At 32.1% G+C, this 20,764-nt stretch overlaps 3 protein-coding genes across 3 annotated transcripts; 2 read left to right on the top strand and 1 right to left on the bottom strand.

The window, feature by feature from the left end:
• Positions 1–1,888: 1,888 nt before the first annotated feature.
• LOC105633074 (Agenet and bromo-adjacent homology (BAH) domain-containing protein) lies at positions 1,889–7,078 on the top strand. The gene is made up of 6 exons (XM_012215601.4): positions 1,889–3,267; positions 4,012–4,091; positions 4,230–4,352; positions 4,651–5,469; positions 5,892–6,111; positions 6,195–7,078. The coding sequence occupies exons 1-6, from the start codon at positions 2,973–2,975 to the stop codon at positions 6,713–6,715; spliced, it is 2,058 nt and encodes a 685-aa protein (XP_012070991.1). The 5' UTR covers positions 1,889–2,972; the 3' UTR covers positions 6,716–7,078.
• Positions 6,750–9,379, bottom strand: QRT1 (Pectin lyase-like superfamily protein). The gene is made up of 5 exons (XM_012215600.4): positions 8,585–9,379; positions 8,146–8,341; positions 7,843–8,046; positions 7,519–7,754; positions 6,750–7,412 (listed from the first exon to the last, which is right to left on the bottom strand). Exons 1-5 carry the CDS (start codon positions 8,893–8,895, stop codon positions 7,265–7,267), a joined length of 1,095 nt encoding a protein of 364 aa, XP_012070990.2. The 5' UTR covers positions 8,896–9,379; the 3' UTR covers positions 6,750–7,264.
• A 1,294-nt stretch (positions 9,380–10,673) lies between these two features.
• Positions 10,674–13,575, top strand: LOC105633072 (Ribosomal protein S10p/S20e family protein). Its single transcript, XM_012215599.4, has 4 exons — positions 10,674–11,031; positions 11,322–11,381; positions 12,288–12,619; positions 13,187–13,575. Exons 1-3 carry the CDS (start codon positions 10,762–10,764, stop codon positions 12,597–12,599), a joined length of 642 nt encoding a protein of 213 aa, XP_012070989.1. The 5' UTR covers positions 10,674–10,761; the 3' UTR covers positions 12,600–12,619; positions 13,187–13,575.
• The last annotated feature ends 7,189 nt before the right edge of the window (positions 13,576–20,764 follow it).

Below are 20,764 nucleotides of genomic sequence, written 5' to 3'. Positions count from 1 at the left end.
GAGGATTAATATTTTCCTGAGCCTGGACCTGGAGTAGCATGGTTGAGACCATCAGTATCGCCATTACTGCTCTTTGCACAGAAGTTCTTTTCATGGCTTAATGACTGTAATTTCTTTGTTTCTTTTGCTCTAAATGTTCTTTTACGGTGCAATATAATCCAGAAGGTCATTATTTATAGGCGAAATATACGACCCTTTATCATGCAGGCAGAATCAGAGTAATTAAGGAATGTTTTTGCAATTTAATTAAATAAATAATTTCACTTACCGGTTGTGGCTCAGTTGGTAATTCAGGTTGAACACGTGGTGAGAGCTGTCAAGTTTGATCCCTATTAAATGCACCGACTAAAGAGTCTTAACTGTGACTAAGCTCCGAGCCGGATTACTGTTCCGGTGGTTTCGCAAAGAGACACTATCAATTCTTAGCTACGCAAAGGAGAAAATATTGCAGAATTACTTCCTCAAGCTAAACTGTAACTAGACTAAGATAAAAATTATATAATGAAATAAAATTTGTGTCTAACGACGAGAAGATTACGTAGAAAATCAGGCTCATGAACACAAAAGCCCAATTAATCCAGAATAAAGCCCATAAACGTTATTTGGGTTATTTCATTGAAAAATCCATAGAAAAGGCCCAATTATATATTCATAAACTTAGCTAATGACCCAATATAGAAGATATCAAAGAACCAAAGGATCCTTTTCAAAATTAGAAACATAATTACTTCTTTTACGTCAAACCAAATCATTTTAAGGGCTACACCAAATTATTACGTCTTGACCTAAATCAAGTGATTGGAAGGTGAGAAAGAGAAAGAAAATTGAGAAGAAGATTTTGAAAGAGAAGGGAAATAGATACAGAATATGAAAAATATCAAAAATTAGTTATCATTCACTTCATATTAAATTAGGTAGACGACGTGTATCAATAGACAAGTATTTTTCTATAACTACATCGACAATTTGACTTAGCTGATCACCAACTCACCAATACTTTGACTTACTAGTTAGCTACAACACAAATTAAACAGGTAAATGAGTTTTCTTTATATATATATATATATATTTTTCAGTACAGTAGACTTAGATAATTTCTTCTACTCATTATTTTTCATTATTAATTAGAATTTGATTAGAAAATATGAATTTAAAGTCTCATAACCTTGCAAATAATTCAAATATTTATCAATTAAAATTCACTGTTATTTCTCAATTACCATATTATTTAGCAACATCATTCACTTTTATAATTGGAATCATTGAATAAGAGTAAATTTTCACCTAATCCAGTGAAAAATTTGGACCAAGGTGTAAAGAAAAAACATAAAGAGGAAAATGATAAAAGGATTAGGACTTTGGCAATTTTAAGTGTTCACAGCACCAACCATAGCAAAGCAAATAATGTTGTTTCCAAGTTTAGGAATTTTTTAAGTTTTTCACCATATCGAAAAGTAGATTTATCTAATTAACACATTTCACATCGAATAAATTCATAAAATGAGATAAAACGCTTCCTATTGATTATTTTTCAAGCTTCATTTTTGGATTGTTCGTGAAGCTAACGGTGAAGCATATTTTAGATTCTGTATCTAAGGTGTTTTCGCCTCTTTTTTCTATCAAAACAAAATAATACCACTCAATAGTTAGATTTTTTAAGAAATTGGATTTTAATTTAAAAAAATTGTAATGATTGGAAGGAACCAACAAGTAAGGGGAAAAAAAACGAGAGAGAAAAATCCCTGTTTAAACTTGAAGGGAAGGCCCATGGACCTAAAAATCCTATCCAAACAGGAAATGGACCGAGGCCCACAAGAATTGTTGTTTTGTTGTGAAGCCTATCCAAGTAATAATAATCATCATTCATTTCACCAAACTTGTATACTTTATTTTCCTCAACCCTCACCTCACCTCACCACGCCACACCTCGCCTCACCTCCTTTCTCTCTCTTATTAATCATCACCCGCTTCTGCTTGCATGCCAAACCCCTGCAACACCTCCCAAACCACTCTCATAAAAATGGCCTCTTTCTTTATTCTTTCTTCCACCTCCACATGTTCCCTTCGTTCTCTCTTACCTTCATCGCGCTTTCATTGCCCACTAGAGAAGCCGCACAGCCTGCTACTGAAACCAATTTCTTGAACATTTCACCGCCACCGTCACCGTCACCGTCACCGTCACCATCACAATTGCTATAATAAAGACCTCTTGGAATTCATTTTTGTTGCTTAATATTTTTATTTTCTTTTGTAATCTGGGCTGCCCATTTCGTTTTTTTGATGATTCTGTTAGTTGATTTGGTCAAAGCCGTATCTTGGTGCTGCTTGGCTCTTTCAAGCTTGGATTTCAGTTTTCTTGATTTGGTTACTGATCTGCTTTCAGATCTTCAAAGCTTAGATTTCTCTCTTTTCTGGTCAGTTTTCTCCAGCACCTACTTATTCGGTAGAGTTCTTTGAGTTTAGGCTCAGGCTTGGTAGTGGCTTCTAGGGTTTATCAAATATCATAACTGCTCGGTACTTTGTGGTTTAATTGGATTTTTAACTGATTAGTTCCTTTTGACCTGTTGCTGGGGGAAGTGAGTTGATGACGGCTTAGTTGGTTGGTTGGCTTTGATAATTTGTCTCACTTGTTAGTTGTTATATGGAGAATCTGTAGCTAGTGGTTAGAGTTTCTGATCTAATTTTGTTTCTGGCATCTTGTCAAATTTTATGACAATCCACTTTTTGTTGTTTTAGCTGTTCCACTTTTGGCAGAAAAATCATGGGGTGTGCTATTGCTAACTTCTTTATGACAGTAATTTGTAGCAACATTCTAGCTTAGTTTGAAGATTGTACAATTGTAACGGTTTAGGTATCCAATGAGTGGAGTTTTAACCCTTTGCCATTTCAGTGAAATTGGTAGGCTACGTAATTAGGACCGTTTAGTGGGTTTCTTTTGTTATGTAAGATCTCTTTTGGTGATTTCTGTCAACATGACTGGAAATGGTAACTGTTTCGTTGAATGGAAAGAACAATATATTTCTCAGGAGCGGGGGAACCGTGTGGTTCACTATTTCCTAAAAGATTCTGCTGGGGAATCCGTCCTTGCAGTTGTGGGTACTGAGAGGAGTGTTAGGCACATGTTCTATGTTGTTGCCGAGGAGTTTGTGCAGGTTTATGGTGCAGAAAATTCAATTCATGCTGGTTTCAAATGGAGGTCAAGAAGGGAGGTTGTGGATTGGCTTACGTCTATGTTATCAAAGCAGCATCTGCAGGGTGATCGGTCCAGTATGCATTTCTTCTTTTGATTTTCTTTTCCTATGCACTATGTAGTTATAGGTTGCCTTAGCAATTGAGTATGTTAAATCATAGTTGTTGATTTGTAATTATAATATTGTGGCCACCATAATGTGAGTTCCATAATTTATCAACAAAGGAAGACTACTTGGTTGTTTAATATCTAATAGAAATTTTAGGGCATTTCATGTTTTCAGGCATTACTTAAGCTCAAAGCTTGAAATTGGCATCTTAGTTGGTCCATTATATTCTGATTTACTTACTTAATCATTGATTAACGGCATAGGTTGTTCGTTTATGTATACGTGTCTGCAATTAAGGTTTTTCTTCAATTATATTCAGGAGGATCTTATGGGGCTTCTTACAAAGTTAATAACTTTCTTTCTGTAATAATTGATTATTAAGAGCAATTTAGTTTAAAGGTTTGCCGCTTTGGAACTCTATTGCCGGTATTCAGTTTGCAGTTTTACAGTTATTAGCTTGGGTCCTGTACAATGCTTTGTCTTTTCTAACCTTCAGTTGTTTGCAATTCTTAGGCCATTATAAGTCTACATCTCCTTGCGAAATTAATTTATTGCTAGATTCTGTCTGTTACTTTTTGCTTTATAATAACTATATTTAGAGTATTAATCATTTGCACCTACTTGCAAAGGCGGCCAATAGTGTTCTATTTTCCAATTTACAGTTAGTTTATGATCTTGCGGCAAAAATTAAATGGAATTATCATTTTGACAGAATCACCGAAACATGATTTAGCGCAACCTTTAGACTCTCCTGAATACTCCATCAATGGGTTTGGTTCTCATCAGCCACAGGTACCAAATGCAGGATGTAGCACTCTTGTTTTTCTTTTTCTTGTATTATTATTATTATTATTACTATTTTGTGCTTTTTAATTTATTTTATTATCATTCTAATAATTCTCTGGTGTATATTCAACCCATGTGTTGCAGGGCCGTCTTTCTAGGAACTTGAGTGGACATAATTCGGACATTGTCTGGTCAGGTATTGCATGGACATGTGGAAAGCAGCTCAAGCATTACCCAGCATTCTGTCGAAATGGGATTACAATAGCGGTAAGCATCTAGGTTAAATAAAAAGGGAAAGTAGAAGGTGTCATATCTACTTTCAATGTGAGAAATGAATACATTTTTGTGCTTGATCAAACTTTGTCTCCTTAGTACAGAAAATTGTAATATGCAATATTTCATAAATTAATTTGTGGCAAGAGTAAAGTAATCAAATAGATAATCCTAAATTAAATTTGACTATCATGCCGTCAATCTAGCCAAAAGAATCACTATAATTTACATTTCAATTCAATTTGACTGACATTATAATCCTGTGACATTTTTCTTCTTATGTGAATTACAGATCCAATCCTTTGTTTTTGTCATGGCTAAAGAAGAGAACCATTACCTTGCTTATTTGGAAGACATGTATGAAGACAAGAGAGGACAGAAGAAAGTCAAAGTGAGGTGGTTTCATCATAACCAGGAAGTGAAGGGCGTAGTTCCTCTAAGAAACGCACATCCAAAAGAAGTTTTCATCACTCCTTATTCGCAGGTCATAAGTGCAGAATGTGTTGATGGTCCTGCTATAGTTTTAACACGTGAGCATTATGAGGAATGCTTGGCTTCTTTTCCTAATGCTTTATCAACTAGAATACGTTTGTGCTTTAGGCAGTTCAGAAGCAATAAGGTGAAGCCTTTTGACTTGAGTAAATTACGTGGTTACTTTGATCAACCAATTCTCTCTTGTTTGAACTCCAAATCATTTCCTGGGGCTGATCCACTGGAACATGGCCTAGCTGGTGAAGAAAATGAAGAAGTGAGCCCAGATGAAAATGTAAAGTTGGGATCCAAGAGAACCAGGAGAAGTAGGGGGGGTGAAACATTGGTGACAGGTCATTCAGGAGTTGGAATTACTGGTAGCCGGATGATGACTTTTGAGCCTTCTTATTTCAACTTAAGAAATGCTATGTCAGGCAAAAGATTGCTTCCCCTCAAGCACGTTGAATCCCAACTTCGATGCAGTCAACTGTTTAAAGTTGATGAGAAGATTGAATTATTGTGCCAAGATAGTGGTATAAGAGGCTGCTGGTTTAGGTGTACAGTCTTGCAAGTGTCCCGAAAACAGATAAAAGTTCAATATGATGATTTAAGGGATGAAGATGAGTATGGCAATCTTGAGGTATGTGAGACATTATAAAGCACTCCCTGTAATAGTTTTCCATTCCACTTGATCCTTCTATAGAAGACTAGTAATGATTATGTCGCTCTGGAAATTTTCATCATGAAAATAAATGATTCCCATACCTGGTATCACATTTTCCAAGATTTGGAAATCAGGTTAAATGCAAAATTTTAGAAGCATGTCTTGTAATTCTAGGCACTTAAGGTTTTTATCATTGCTGCATCTTTATTTATTCATTTTTAGTCACTGAAATTTCATAAAATTAGTTCCATTCATCAGCATTGAAATGCAGTCCAGCTGATTCAGCTCAAATATTCTCTTTGCCTGTGACATTATTTACCTGCTATCTTATCTCCTAATTTTCTTTTGAGGTCTAAACTCTCTAGGAAAAGAAGTTTCACTTGGTATCTAATTTGTAGGAATGGATCCCAGCTTTCAAATTAGCGGTGCCTGATAAACTTGGCATGAGGCGCTCAGGCCGTCCAACAATTCGACCGGCACCTTCTGCAAATGAACAAACTGATCTTGCTCTTGAGATTGGCTCTGCAGTCGATGCATGGTGGAGTGATGGCTGGTGGGAAGGGGTGGTAACTGGAATCGATAGTAGCAATGATCATATGCTACAAGTTTATTTTCCTGGTATGCTTTTTCATCCCTTTCTACTATGCTTTTTTGTATTTTCTCTGTTCCCTTATTTGTACCATAAATTTCTGTGGTACTAGGTGAAAACTTCTTCTTGAGCATACACAAAAAGGACGCAAGAACTTCCAGAGATTGGGTGGGAAACCAGTGGATTGATATTCAGGCTAAACCTGACATACTTTCAGCTATATCTACATCCATTAGCCCAGACTCAAAAATGTCCATGTCTTCAACTGTTGCCAAGGACATGAAGCCTGATGACTTTGCTATGTTCAACACTGAAGTTCCTAATAGCACTGTACCCAATAACATGGAAGAGAAAAAGCCCGACATAGCTACATTAACCAGTACTGATAACATTGCAGAAGACATGGACTGTGATGATGATAGGAAGCCTCCAGTTTCAGATAACAAAGCCGAGGAGGATGGTGGTAGTGACATAAACATCGTTCATGATAAAAAAGATGAAGTTCAAGGTAACAATGATGTTGATGAGGTTGATAATGGTGTTAAAAAAAATGACGACAAGATGGATATGGAGGTGTTCGATACTTCTGATAAGAATTGTAATGCTATGGAGCTCATGGAAGTGACAGCATGAGATGTTTGAAGCAGGCTTGTATCGCATTAGCTCATGATTGTTGTGATGATACTAATACAGATAGGTTTCATTTGGTGGTCACTAGAAAGAGTGTCTGTAAATATTTAACATGAGGATTCTCAAAAACTTAATGCGCCATAACTGAGTTTGGTGTTCATAGGTGTACAGGAATCATATTAGGTATTTTTATTTTCTGTTGTAACTGTTGTGGTAATGATAATTGGGATTGGCATTGGCATTTGAATTCCTTCAGTAAGAAGCCCCTAATTGAGTCAGATCTGCCAAGTGGTTTCTCACTTGATTTGCTTCTTGCTTGTAATTTGTACTCTCATAATATTAAAATTACTTATATATTCTGTACTCCTTTCATGTGCTAGATCTGGCTTTTTAAATGGAATTGATTTTGCATTCACAAGTTTTACATATATAACTCATTGCAATGTTTTGCTCCTGTGCATGTTATAGAATTAGAAAAGAATAATAAATTGACTATCTTGTTTAACAGGGAAGAAAACTATATACATACACACACACATGTATAAATAAAAACTATAGTCTGAGCCATTGATGTCCATTTATGAATTGCATATCCAAGAACGGCCTTACTTCCTCGTAAGTGAAAGTCTTTGACCATGGAACTCTACCTCTTGTATCTGCTCCTCTTCCACTGCACATGTATTCCCCAAAAACCACAGTCCTGCAAATATGCAGATATTACAACTTTCAGTTAAAATAATTGCTTTAAATCTTTAATTTATAATCTTTTTTTATTATTTTCAAGGCTTTAAAGAGTTCTATTATACTTTTGCCTGTCTGGATAGTTCCAATCACTCCATCCTGAAGGAGTTATAATATTATCTATATAACAGTATGAATATATTGCTCTTGAATAGTTTCCCCAAGCTCTTCCCAGAAGAATTTTTCCAGTTCCATTGATAACACAGTTTACGAAGGAGAAACCCGAATCATCATCCGGGAAGTCCCTATGGTGAGCTGCAATTGCACCTGATCTTCTAGCAATTGATTGAAGTACACAATCCTGGTTCAAGAAAATCAACCTCAATATTGCACAATTTTAAAAGGAAAAAAGAAAAAAAAGAAAGGAAAAGATAAAAAAGCTCTACAACCTCAAAGAGTGATTTTCCTCTACCAAATATGAAATCAACACTTCCTTGAATGTGACATTGATAGAAGTAATGTGAACCAGTCTCATCCAATAGGGTGTCCTGTGTCCCCAATATTTTAACCCTATAAAAAAATGCCTTGTCACCAGAAACCCTTAATGCTACTGCCTGCATTCCATATCCTCCAGGTACTGCTACTACTGTATTCTGCCATTAACAACCGTCAAAATCCAAAATATACCTAAAAAATTATAGAATTTTCAATTCAATACCAAATTTATATATTATATTATTTCAATTCATTACCTCAAAAGTGATTCCAGTGGCACAAAAGTAATCAGATTCTATAGCCACTGATGCTGATCTATAGGTTCCCAGTGCAACTCCATTGCTATCTATATCAGAAGCTTTGTTGTTCCAAGAAATTATTGTATCAGAAATTTGGTTTTCATTTCCAATGAAGGAAATATATGGCTTGCTACTTGGTATATGAACTTTCTCTCTGCATAATTTTTCAATAGATCAATTGATGAAATGTCAATAACCATAAAAAGGTGACAGTCACCCTCCTAAGCTTGTAACTACCTCAAAATGACCACGTAGCTAAATTTTTGTGTCCACTTTAAAAAACAGCAAACACAACTGCAAAAAGGTGGAAACTTTGAAAAATCTGAATTTCCCGATTCTGTTAACTTCAAACAAAGAGGAAAATAAAAATTACATTTTGACGTATGTAAATACAAACCTGTAAATTCCTGGAAGAATGTAAATTTTCACTCTTTGTGTGTTATATTCAGGCACCATGTCTATAGCACCTTGAACAGTTAATGAATCACCTCCACCATTTTTGTCAACAACAATGATTCTGCTTCTATTATAACTATCTCTATAACTCAATCGTGCTCTATCTTCTCCATCCACTTTCATATCATCCCAACTAATAAAACCCTTTACATAAGCTTCACTTTGAGAAAAACCCATTTGACAGAAACAAAAAAAGGAAATGAAAACCGCCATTAAAACGCCAAGAACAGACATTTCCATCGTACAAAGCATCTGGGTGTCCCTATTTTTTTAGTATCAAAGAAGCCTTTTCGTTTGCCACCTTCTTTTTGTTTTGAGAGTTACAAGTTCTTATTGGAGTTGAAAGGGTGTGAGTTCATTAAATAAGGGGAGCGTTCTATAATGTGTAGTAGCATATGCCTTTCTAGTACTTAAGAACTTGAAATAATGACACTAACTAGAAGCAGCAAAGAGCATGCGGTGGTGGTAAAATGAATGCAAGGACAAGAACAAAAAATATCATTAGCTAGAGTTTGATGATTATCATAGCATTTAAAGAAATGGGAAACAGAAAGGGAAGGTCAGTCATGAAAGTTTTGCTAAGTTCAGAAGAAAGATTTGTGCTTTAATGGATAGTGTTTATTATGTTAAGTAGATGAAAAGGTGTTTGTTGATGGGTAGTTAAGAGAAATGTGAAGTAAAATAGCGGTTATTCTTTTGCTTGTAGCTGAAACTGACAATGAAAAAATTGGAAATGTCTATTAGATTGTGTTTACTTTTTCAAATGTGATTAGTGTATTTAAAGGGTGAAAATCCATTGTCACGAGAGTTGGCATACAACGGAGCATTTAGCATAATCAAGTTAACCATTTATCAATTATTAGGTAACTGCCTTATATCCCAAATTAAAGGACTTCTTTTAGAAGACAATTAAATTCCATTGTGATGTGTTTGTTTGTTTGATAAATTAATTAATTTCTGTTGTGGATAATCTAAAACCATTAAATTAATTATTCAAAGGAAAAAAGAATTTGTATTAGCATTTTAAAAGAATTATAATTCATTACCGAGCTATTTTGCTTCAGTCAATTGTCATTTATTGGTAAAAATTTAAGTAATAGGATGTAGGGTCTGTTTGTCAAAATTAGCTCTTTTGGTAGTTCTTAAATATTAGTTGTTTTAGTAGCATTTAATTGTTTTAACTTTTTAAAAAATGCTATGTTACTGAACATCATAATCTAGCATTTTGACAAAAAATTGTTGCCGAACACAGCCGTAACCTTCCAATTTAAAAATCTATATATGATTAATGACATGCAATTCAATAATATATATTATAAAATCTTCACTTCAATAGTAATTGTTCTAAACAAACTATCACTTGAAGTAGAAACATAAACATATGACTTATCTTTCAATTCAATACTATGAATATATGAGACATTAAAAAGTAAGTAGGTAACTGGATTTATGAATTTTCAAATTAAGTAGTTTCAACTACTTTCAGTATATATGTAAATGAATTTTTATTAATATCTTTAATTCTTGATATAGAAATGAACGGTGTATATATCTTTCATGAATCTCCTAGTATTTCTTGTAATTCAATTATTATTTTGGATATTAACTATAAATTAAGAAAAAAACAAATTTAAGTATATAATAAGAATTTTTTTTATATATTAAATTTCATTTAAAATTTGAGTTCATAATATTTCAATTTTAAAAGTAATTAAAGTACCTTAAAACTAAATCTCATTGTATATGATATTTTCCTGTCTGAGTAGAAATAAATATTTTCCAACAAAATTATTGAAAATTTGATAACAGTCAGTTACTTCTAGATTAATTATTGAGATTTTGAAATTCGGTTTATAATAGCTTTTACTACATTAAATATTTATTTATTTTGGTTCTATTAATTTGGGGCCTAGACCATCTCATCTTATAAAGCCCATCCAAACAAGGTCCATATAGTGATACTGAATTTGGGCCTAAGGAGCTGCCAAGACCCAATTCACAAAATGTTATTTTTTTAAAATTGAAAAATAATTGGATAATCCAACTGAATCGAAGGGGTTGCAGGAGCAGTAGTAGAAAGAGACTCTCAGGAAGAACGAGAGGAAGAGGAAATTGAAAATGGCGATATCTTCAATTACTACTACGCTAATCCCTTCTCTTGCAACTTCTTCTTCATTTGCTTCTAAACAACCAACACAAACAAAGCTCTTTTCTTCTTCTTCTTCTTCTTCTTCATCATTTTCCAATTCTGCTAACAGTGTTTTTAGCCTTCTAAAAATCTCATCTTCAACAATTAGGGTTTTGGCTGTCCCTGAGACCTTGGATTCTGCAGAACCTCTGGAAACACCCCCAGAAACCGTTGATGAATCTGACCCTGATACTTTTCAGGTCTGTTTCTCTTTCTTTAACTTGTTTTGTGTTTGATTCTTGAGAAAATATGGGAAAATGTAAGAGAATAAGGTAAATTTCTTGCTGGCTGTCTCAATTGTTGAATTTTCATCTTAAGTTATTCTTTTTCTTTCGTTTCCTGCTCAAATTGTATATTGGTTCTCATTAATAGTTAGTTACATTTTTCTCAATTTTATGCCAATATTCTGTTTGGCTGCCAAGAAAATTTGGGGAACGAATAGAAACTAATTACTGTAATTTATTCTCTTGTTAATTTTGTGTATCTACAGATTGGAGATTCTGAGACTCCTAGTTCTCCATCACTCAGCATTGGAGCAGATGCAGATAAGGTATATTCCTCATGACATATCGTAGGGGATATGATATGTATATTAATAGGTATATTATGCTTAAAGTATATGGGTGAAAAAACTAATGTTGGACCCCCCAAGCCTCTACTTAGTTCTGTCTGTAGTTGTAAGCATGCAAATTATAAAAAGCTATTCTCGTAATTTTTGTTACCTTAGACCAACACATACTTGTCAGATTCATGTGCTTGCGTACCTTTCTACAGAAGTTTTTTGATTTGTATGCAATACAATTCTTCAGAACTATGGATGCATAGTGGTTTTGCATATAAGATAGTTCACTAAACCTTGGAAATTGCCTGATTTTCTTGATTGTAGGCCATAATCTAGATAGATTTCCAATTTTTTTTCTAAGTTTTGATCATCGAGTCTGCTGTTGGTCATTATTATCTGATATGGGTTAGTTGATTGCCTTTCTGTGCTTCTTCAGTGTCCTTTTACTGGAAAGGACTTCCTTTCAAGTAATCATAGCTTGCCATGGTCCATTTTTGTGCCAAGACTTTGTAACTTTAATTTGAAAGGATATGGAAAACTCAAAATGTACGGATCCAACCATGGCAAATGGCTTGGCTTGCAGAGTTTGGAGTGTTTTTAGTTGCTGATAAAAGGCTGGAACTGTTTTTTCAATGATCATGGATTCATCATATTTTATGGGGCAGGTTATAGTAGATATCATTGTGTAATTATGAAATATGGTTTTCTGGTGGCCAAATCAACAGCTGCAGACCTTACAGCACTATTACAATGATATTTGACAACACCATTCTGATTCTTAATAATCATAGTATCTTTTTTTCATCTAGACGATTTCAACTATCTATTTACTTTTCTAATTGATATATTTGGACGAAACTTTTTATTTTGTTTTGCTATTATTTCTCCTTTTAGCTGGCTCCGAAGCAGAAAATTAGAATCAAACTAAGATCTTACTGGGTGCCCCTGATTGAGGACTCCTGCAAGCAGATAATGGATGCTGCTAGGAATACCAATGCAAAGACTATGGGTCCTGTGCCATTACCGACAAAGAAACGTATTTACTGTGTTCTAAAATCCCCCCATGTGCACAAGGATGCAAGATTCCATTTTGAGATCAGGACCCACCAACGCCTAATAGACATTCTCTACCCAACTGCTCAGACAATAGATTCTTTAATGCAACTTGACCTTCCTGCTGGGGTTGATGTGGAGGTGAAACTCTGAAAGAAGTAATGTTAAGATAGGTAAACTTCTTGATGTTTTCATACTGCTTTGAGCATGCCTTTTCTTTTCCATTGTTAATCTATTTTATGAAGCATACATAGCTAGTACTTGAGGAACACTTAACAACTTCTTTGCAAGTTGCTTGAGATAGGTTTTTTGGATGTTTTATGTAACTACTTATATGTATGCATGCATGCATGTTATGGAGACTACAAAGTTGACTGAGACTAGAGTACATATAATGTCTCCATTCAAATTATGCCTATTCCAATTGTCGGTCCTCTATATATGTTGTATTATTTTGAATTCAAATTAATGCACATCACATCCACTCTTAATGCATGCCCTTCTCTATCTCCTTTCCTTCTCAAAGAGCCATGAATTGCCTTTGACCTGTTTATGCTGAGATTAACAATTATGTAACATTATCAAAATTGACTTCCTCTTTTAAATTATTATTGTTTGGCAGTTCTGCTTTCAATTTCATGGTTCTAACGTATTTTGTGGCATATTGTTTTTGTCAGTGGTACCTTATTATTTGCCCTGAATTTTCTTGAGGCTTATGAAATGAAAAATGTCTATTTTAGGTGGTCTTTTTACTCCAAGAAGAGCGAGCTAGGGAAAATTGCTACTTCATTCAAGCTTGGGGAGGTGTTGCTTGAACAAGATCAGGAAACTCGTCTGCCTTGTCCTTGGAGATGTTTCAGGCATAGTAATATGGTTGGATGAACTGTAAACTAGGTTTCATGTGAAAAGCAACTAATGCTAGTCGGATTTTAGAATTGAAAGAGTCATATAGAGCTTCTCTATGTCTTCTTGGGTGCAATTTACAAATTGCAACATGAATGCTATAGTTTTGATCCCCTCCCTTTCATGTTGCTATTGCTGTTTTTTCCCCTCTATGGTAATGACAGGATATTTTTCCATTTCAAGAATATTGATAATATAATTAATTGCTACATGTTAAGTGGAAGAAGCTGTTTGTATCAAATTTCAGATCACGCAGAGCTGCATTCAGGAGAGATTTCAGACACTCATTTTCTGAATTTAATTGGGTTCAGTAGCTTAAAAGGCTAAGAAATATACAATTTAGGCTTTTTTTTTCTGAGTATTTCCACTCTTAATGGTTACCGAGACTAATTCCGTTTCGAGATTTATAAACTGTCCCTTTCTATACTTTTTCTTTTCCATTCAAAATCATCCGTTGAAATCAAATATTTTCTTTATTAGGTAGCTTTTACAACCGGAAAGACAAACAATAAATTCACCAATGCAATGTATACATTTAACACATTTTAGAATCTTCTGGCCAAGTTACAGCCTACTGGGCATGTCCAAGTTGGCAAATTGTGTCCATTATGAACTCTGAAATGTGAAGGAATGTGGTGGGAAAGTCAAAGTCGGCTGACTCTTCTTCTGTAGGTGGTCGGCTGGGTTTCATTTCATGTAGACGGCAGACCCCTTGATCGATCTCTTCCATTATTGAAAATTTCATTTTCAGTGCCTCTCCATCGTCTTGCCACATACAACAATCCAACCCGATAACAGTAAGTGGGCCAAATGTTGCCTAAAACCGATTCATATCTCACTTTCAGGAGAGTTTCACTCTCTCTATTATTCTTAGTTGTATTACTGTATCTCTAACAGTCTAGGGGTATTCATAAACCATGAGGAACCGCTCAAATCAATTCCAAATCATAATTTTAATTAGTTTGAAATCATGATTTGGTCTTTTGTAGGTGATTGTTGATATTTACTTGGTTTGTACACTTATAATTTTATATATATATATATACATTCTTATAATATTTAAAATACATATATGTATTTTTTCGCCTTGTCCTTCTCACTTATAAGAGGAGTGAGAAGTCTCGAGTTGTATCGTTTTGACCATAAGAGTTTTCGCCGTTTAAGCAAGTTAAGTAGAGAACTACCCCAATTATATAGCCTCCCAACAAATAAAAAAAATACTGAGAGTTTGTTTTGCAATGTACAATACCAATCACCGATATAAAGCTGCAGTATGTCACATAGTTTTACAAAAAAGATAGTTAAATTAGTTTAACAATAAGTTTTTCTATTTTTTATTATTAAAGCCTTTAGATATTGTATATTATTAACCTTGAAATTTTTAAAATAGGATGAATAATTAGTATAGTGAGTTTTTTAAATTAATTTTCAAATTTTTTTTCTTTTTTATCTCATAAATTTAACTAATATTAATTATTTATTCGAATTATTACAAGGTATTATGGAAAAAAAGCGAAAAGAAAAGAAAAAATATAAATGTGACGGAATAAATTATTCCAAATTGCTGACCTAGTGAAATGATTTCCTTTGTCTGCCTTTCAGTTATATAGATCCATTTTAGCTAATAGCTAATGATGGCGGCCACTGCATTTATAATTTTTTTTTCCCCCCTTAGGATGCATATGTTTTTATTTTTTATTTTTTTAAATATTAAATACTACAAATTTAGCTATATTTTGTGATTAAGCGAATTTAACAATTATAAATTACCATAAAATATATGATAAGACAGTCCAACTCAATAGGAGCAATATGAACTCATATGTAAATAGAATTAGGAATCATAGAAATTACAGGGAGATAATCAAACATGGACATTTGAGTGTTGAAACTTGAATATGCTTAAATTTTCAAACTAGGGGAATTATAATATTATAGAATATTCTACAGCATCTTCTTTCTTAATATCTTTTTAAATTGAATGGTTTATAAAGGTCCCTCCCAAAAGATTCCTATATCCACATTATGCACTTTTTTCTTGTAAAAGATTGGCTTTGGGTTTCCCTTTCTAAATCCTAAACATAACCTATGAGATGACAACACTAAGATCTTTGTTCAACTTAAAAAATTATTTTTGTTGTAATCATGTACATTTTATCTTAGCAGACAAATTTGAGAAAAAAAAAAACATTATTTGGTGCTAAAAATGACTAGTAAATTAAGAATTATATACATAAAAAAAGAAAGCTTTTAATCCTGAGTGGATCTACATATTCCAAGAATTGCTAATCAAAATTCTACATAGTATAATTGTTAAATGATAGCGGTGATATTTTTTATTTATGTATTAAATATATAGATAATTATGTATTAATTAAAATTCATGTATTTAGAAGATAAAAGTTTATCTTGATATTAATGTTACTAAATGCCTATATTAAAGTTTATGTTGATATTAATATTTAATCTAGATAAGTTGTAAGGAATTTGAAAATAATCAACTAAAAGTTTTTTATTATGTATCTACTACTAGAAATTCAATAGCATAATCTTAACATTCAATTTGTATTCCTAAATAATCTCATTTTTCAATTATTCAACTATTTCATTTTACTAAGTTCAATATTAGTCAGATTAGTCAACATAGAGTTTTTCTTCAAATATCTTTTTTTATAACCTTCTTCACTAAACTAAATTTAAAAAAAAAATTATACTGATCGATGTGAATTTACAGATTGAGCTGTAAATTATATATTTGCTTGAAAAAAAGTAAGTGTTTGATTAAATCAATCAAGTTAATTAAGGACTGAATTGTCGAATGATAATTAGCTGAGGACAGTGCCATCATGTGGTAGGATACAAACAAGTCAATGAAATAGAGCTATAAAATTGTTGGGATAACCTCCCAAGTTCAACACCGAATAAAAATGAGAAGAGGAATCAAAATATAATGGTTCAACCCAACTCATTAGTATGAGGCCTTTTGGAAGGTGTCCAAAAATAAATTCATGAGGGTTTAACCCAAAGCGGACAATATTATACTAATCCGGAATTGGGTAAGGTTACACGCGATCTCGACAAAAATATACAACCAAGCACTTATAGTACATAAGCAAATATGCAATGGATGGGTGGGTTTGTACTAATTCGTTTTCGTGTACCGCGAAAGGACGTAGGAGCCAATCTTATTACAAATAGGATACTCTCTTCTTGATGTGCATTAATAAAACACTAACTATAGCTAGTTGGCTACTATACATTGGCATCATTACTTGAAGGAAAACATTGTAATAAAGTGGCAATAGATGGAAAAGTGTATGGTTCAAGATCTTCACTGCTTGTGGTTGTCTCTATATCTCTCATAACTATACCACTTCGGTTTTGACAAAATTGTCATTTTTATGACTTCTCTATCCCAATCGTAAAATAGATATTTTCTTGTAGAAGAAAAAGAATATTGGCTATGCCTATGTTGGAAGAAATCAATTTAGATTAATTTAGATTCTCGAGCTGGCTTTTGATTTGACAAATCTTGTCTTTTACTCATCTAATGTAGTAATTCAAAAGTTCATTTCACCTCCATTTGTTTCTTATAAAATATTTTTTTAAAAAAATATTTAAAAAATATTTTTTCAAATAACTTATTTTTTATTATTTAATTATTAAAAATATTAATATTTTAATTTATTAACTATACAAATATTTAAAATTATAGAAACTTCATATTTTAAAAAGCATATAAAAATTAAAAATTACGATAAGGGCTACTATTATAAATATTTGAGAGATACATTTAAGTTTTATTGAAAAATAATCTTTGACTCATTTTTTTTTTCCGTTTTCTTTTATATATGCATCATTAAAAAGTTTAATAGATCAAAATAATATTATAAAAATATAAAAATGATATTTTTTAAATTTTATTAAATTAATTATAAATTTTATAATCAAAAGAATTCAAACTCACCGTTTTTCACTAAAAAAAAAAAAAAAAAAAAGCAAATAACAACAATCAAGCCACTTTAAAGTTTAGGAGATTTTGACCTTCACGAGCTCGAACATACGTGAAGAACTCTAGACATTCAGCAATTCGAAGAGGCAAAAGAGACATTTGATTGCTGGGTCCTACCAAATACAAATTTGGGTTCACTTTGTGTGGCTGACTTTCAAGTTTCAGTATTACCAAATCTCTTTCTTTTATCTCCAAGTTCCCATTAACACTGCGCTTTATTCCTTAATCATCCTAATAATATACTACTGCTTAATTAATTTTCTGATTGAATATCAGCCGTCCAAACAGCGTAACTGCATTTTTATATTGACAACTTGACAACTTGAGATGCGGCGTTTCGACCACTCCATGTCGACTAATGAAGGGGGCCACCACTTGTTTTCCCCAAAGGTACCATAAATCTTCTCGCTTCTAATTTCTATCTAGCATAAACTTATTTTATATATATACATAGCCACATAAATAGTTCGTTGAAGTATAGTTTAATTTTCATTTTTAGGATGAAATTGATTTTTTTTTTATTTAAGCTGTGTTCGACAACAATGTTTCATATAATATTTAATATTTTAATAAATCTATTATTTATAGTGTTTGGTAACACAATTGTTATATTAATGTTCAGAGTTTGAGAGAAAAAATTATAAAATATTACTCATGTTAATCTTTGATAAAATATTAATAAAACAAATGATCAAAAGAGTGAAAATACGTTTTCAAATAATTTCCTTTGACAATTGGGATAACCATAATGTCGTCAACTAGATGCTAATAATTAAAGGATTAGAACTTTAATTTATGCTCCAAATAATTTCAATCCAACCAAATTGATGCAAACTTAAAATTGATACTACCACCGTTTCATAATATTTGTCACATTTGAGAAAATAGTTTATTTTAAAATACTTGTCATATTTGTAATTTCAAAGAATAATAATTTTTTTTCATATTTACCCTTGTATACGATCAATAATTATTTGGTGTTTAGATATAGGAGTATTAAATTAAGACTAATATAGTCAATTTATTCAATAATTTATTATAATTTAAATAAATTTAATGATTTTTTCAAAGGACGTGAAATTCCAAACATCACGAGTACTATGAAATAAATATAGTATTTTAATTTTATTTTAAATTTTAAAAAACTAAACGGTGGGTTTTATTTATGTTTTGGTAGTCAGAACTACCAAACAAGAAATATAAATATTAATAAATAATGTAATAAATATTGTTCATAATATTTTTTACTTATTATAATACATAAGTGTTAAAGTAATTAATTATATTAATTGTATTTAATTTTAAACTTTAAAGCCATAAATTTCTTACATGTTTATATACAAAATTGATTGAAGAATAGCTCTTTAAAATTAAATTGTAAGAACAAATGTTGCAAAATTTCAAAAAAAAAAAAAATGCACAAGATAATTAAATGCAGTTAATTTTATACGTAATGTAAGAATTAATTGAAAGTATTAATTTCTCTTTTTTTTATTTGTTTTAGATGAAATTGAGGAACTAAGTTCAAATATTGAGCAAGATCTAAATAACAACAACAATAAAAACTTTGGTTTTTCTTCTTCCAAACCGCTCGAGAGTCGAATTAAATCAAATTCATTTACAAATTTATTTGATTTGAATACTTTTATGATTTGATTAGGAAAAATCTTCTGAACCGAATCAAATCTAACCATGAATACCCTTTCTAATCACAATATTTATCAAATACTTTTGCCAAGATGATTATCCAACTTGCGATTCTGCACATTAACATAAAAAACCGGACTCGTAACCGAAGAATCTAACCCAGCCACAACAATATGTTTGGCTCTCTTTTTTCAGCCCTGCAAGTTCAGATTTGGGCAGAGTTTAGTGCTCAGTTGGACCGATGTTGGCAGAGTTGATTGTGGAAGCAGGGATCAGGTGCTTTTTTGGCAGTTACCATCCCTAACTGTTCCAAGACGTAATCAATTACATAAGTGCTTCCGTTCAAAGAATTCAACGGCGGCGTATAACTTCACGGTAACCAATACCTAGACGGTCAAATTTATCTTACCTTTTTCGTGTCTTTCAAATATTAAAATCAATGTGGTGACTCCACACGTCATCACTAACGTCACGTTGTCTGTCTGTCACTGTTACGCGTCAAAGTTGTGACTTGTCCCACAACAAAACGCTTACTAGCTTATTAGAATTGGATTGAAGAAGATGACGTCGTTTCAGTATAACTGTAATAATTGCGAACTGGCAAAGGGTTTAGAAGAATAAAATATTTCTATGGAGATATTTATCGAAAAATAATAATTTACTTTGATGCGACAAAAAAACAGTAATGAAAATAATTTGATACATATATTTAATATTTTTATATTAAAAGGCCAAATTGATAATGGCTGCTTAATAATGATAATAATAATAATAATAATAATAATAAAGATTCCTTCTCTTCCAACTTTTGAAAAGAGAATATGATAATTTATAATGTTATGTGCATATAACTTTGAAAAGGAATTTATAATGCTTCCATGGCAATTCTTTTGAATCCCTCATACATTATAGATAATATTTTTAAATATATATAAACCTTAGACCTCACTTTATTTAATTAAGTTGTATCTCCCTCTGCTAGAATATTATTTTTACATTATGGTTGTTGAATAATTGAACATTTTATGTTTTCATCTTTAATCTTTTTAGCATCTTGAAATCATTCTTTTTTTTTTTTTTTTTTTTGAGAATAAGAGTTAATACATTAAAATAAAATAAATTTGTGTCTTCGTGCGTGTGAGAAAGGTATGAAACGGATCTATCATAGTCGTTTATCAATTTTTTCTTTATATTATATAGACTTAGATTGAGTTCACTACCCATTTGCTTGTTCCTACGTTTCCAAAAGGAAAGTATCTAATTTTGGTCCTGATTGTTTTATGTTTATATACCTACTGAATTAGGGGTCGCTGTACTCATTTTTTGAACAGGAATTGTTAGTTCGGAATCAGTTGAAACAAAAATCGAAATCAAAACCTTATAGAATTGGAACATGGGAGGTTGCAGTTTGATTCCGATTCTAAATTTTTTAAAACAATGAACCGATCGAAATGGAAGATTTTGACAATCAGTTAGAATCAGTGGTTTCAATATTTTTTTTTCAAAATTTTTTATTAAAATTTCTAAATTAACTCTTCTAATAATTACTAATGATTATATAATATTTAGTTATATTAAGAATATTTATGCAAGTTAAAATTTTTTTATTTTAAAATTATACGAATCACCTAGAAAATGGATCAGAAAACTGTCCAAACGGTTAAAAAACTAGAATCGGAACCTTATCTGAAATTGCAGATAAGGATTGAATGTCTTCTCCTAACGTGTGAAACACGATTATTCACTGTAGTTGGTC

Source organism: Jatropha curcas, chromosome 7 (genome assembly GCF_041381405.1).
Source record: "Jatropha curcas cultivar XTBG-Jc1 chromosome 7, XTBG_Jcur_1.0, whole genome shotgun sequence".
Taxonomy (NCBI): Eukaryota; Viridiplantae; Streptophyta; class Magnoliopsida; order Malpighiales; family Euphorbiaceae; genus Jatropha; species Jatropha curcas.
This window is presented reverse-complemented; position numbering and strand designations above follow the sequence as displayed.

Coding starts and splice junctions, on each gene's coding strand:
- LOC105633074 (XM_012215601.4), top strand. CDS start 2,973: ATGACTGGAAATGGTAACTGTTTCGTTGAATGGAAAGAACAATATATT. Junction 4,092..4,229: donor TTGGTTCTCATCAGCCACAG/GTACCAAATGCA, acceptor CATGTGTTGCAG/GGCCGTCTTTCTAGGAACTT. Junction 5,470..5,891: donor ATGAGTATGGCAATCTTGAG/GTATGTGAGACA, acceptor TCTAATTTGTAG/GAATGGATCCCAGCTTTCAA.
- QRT1 (XM_012215600.4), bottom strand. CDS start 8,895: ATGCTTTGTACGATGGAAATGTCTGTTCTTGGCGTTTTAATGGCGGTT. Junction 8,342..8,584: donor ATTCTTCCAGGAATTTACAG/GTTTGTATTTAC, acceptor AAAATTATGCAG/AGAGAAAGTTCATATACCAA. Junction 8,047..8,145: donor CCACTGGAATCACTTTTGAG/GTAATGAATTGA, acceptor TGTTAATGGCAG/AATACAGTAGTAGCAGTACC.
- LOC105633072 (XM_012215599.4), top strand. CDS start 10,762: ATGGCGATATCTTCAATTACTACTACGCTAATCCCTTCTCTTGCAACT. Junction 11,032..11,321: donor CTGACCCTGATACTTTTCAG/GTCTGTTTCTCT, acceptor GTGTATCTACAG/ATTGGAGATTCTGAGACTCC. Junction 11,382..12,287: donor TTGGAGCAGATGCAGATAAG/GTATATTCCTCA, acceptor TTCTCCTTTTAG/CTGGCTCCGAAGCAGAAAAT.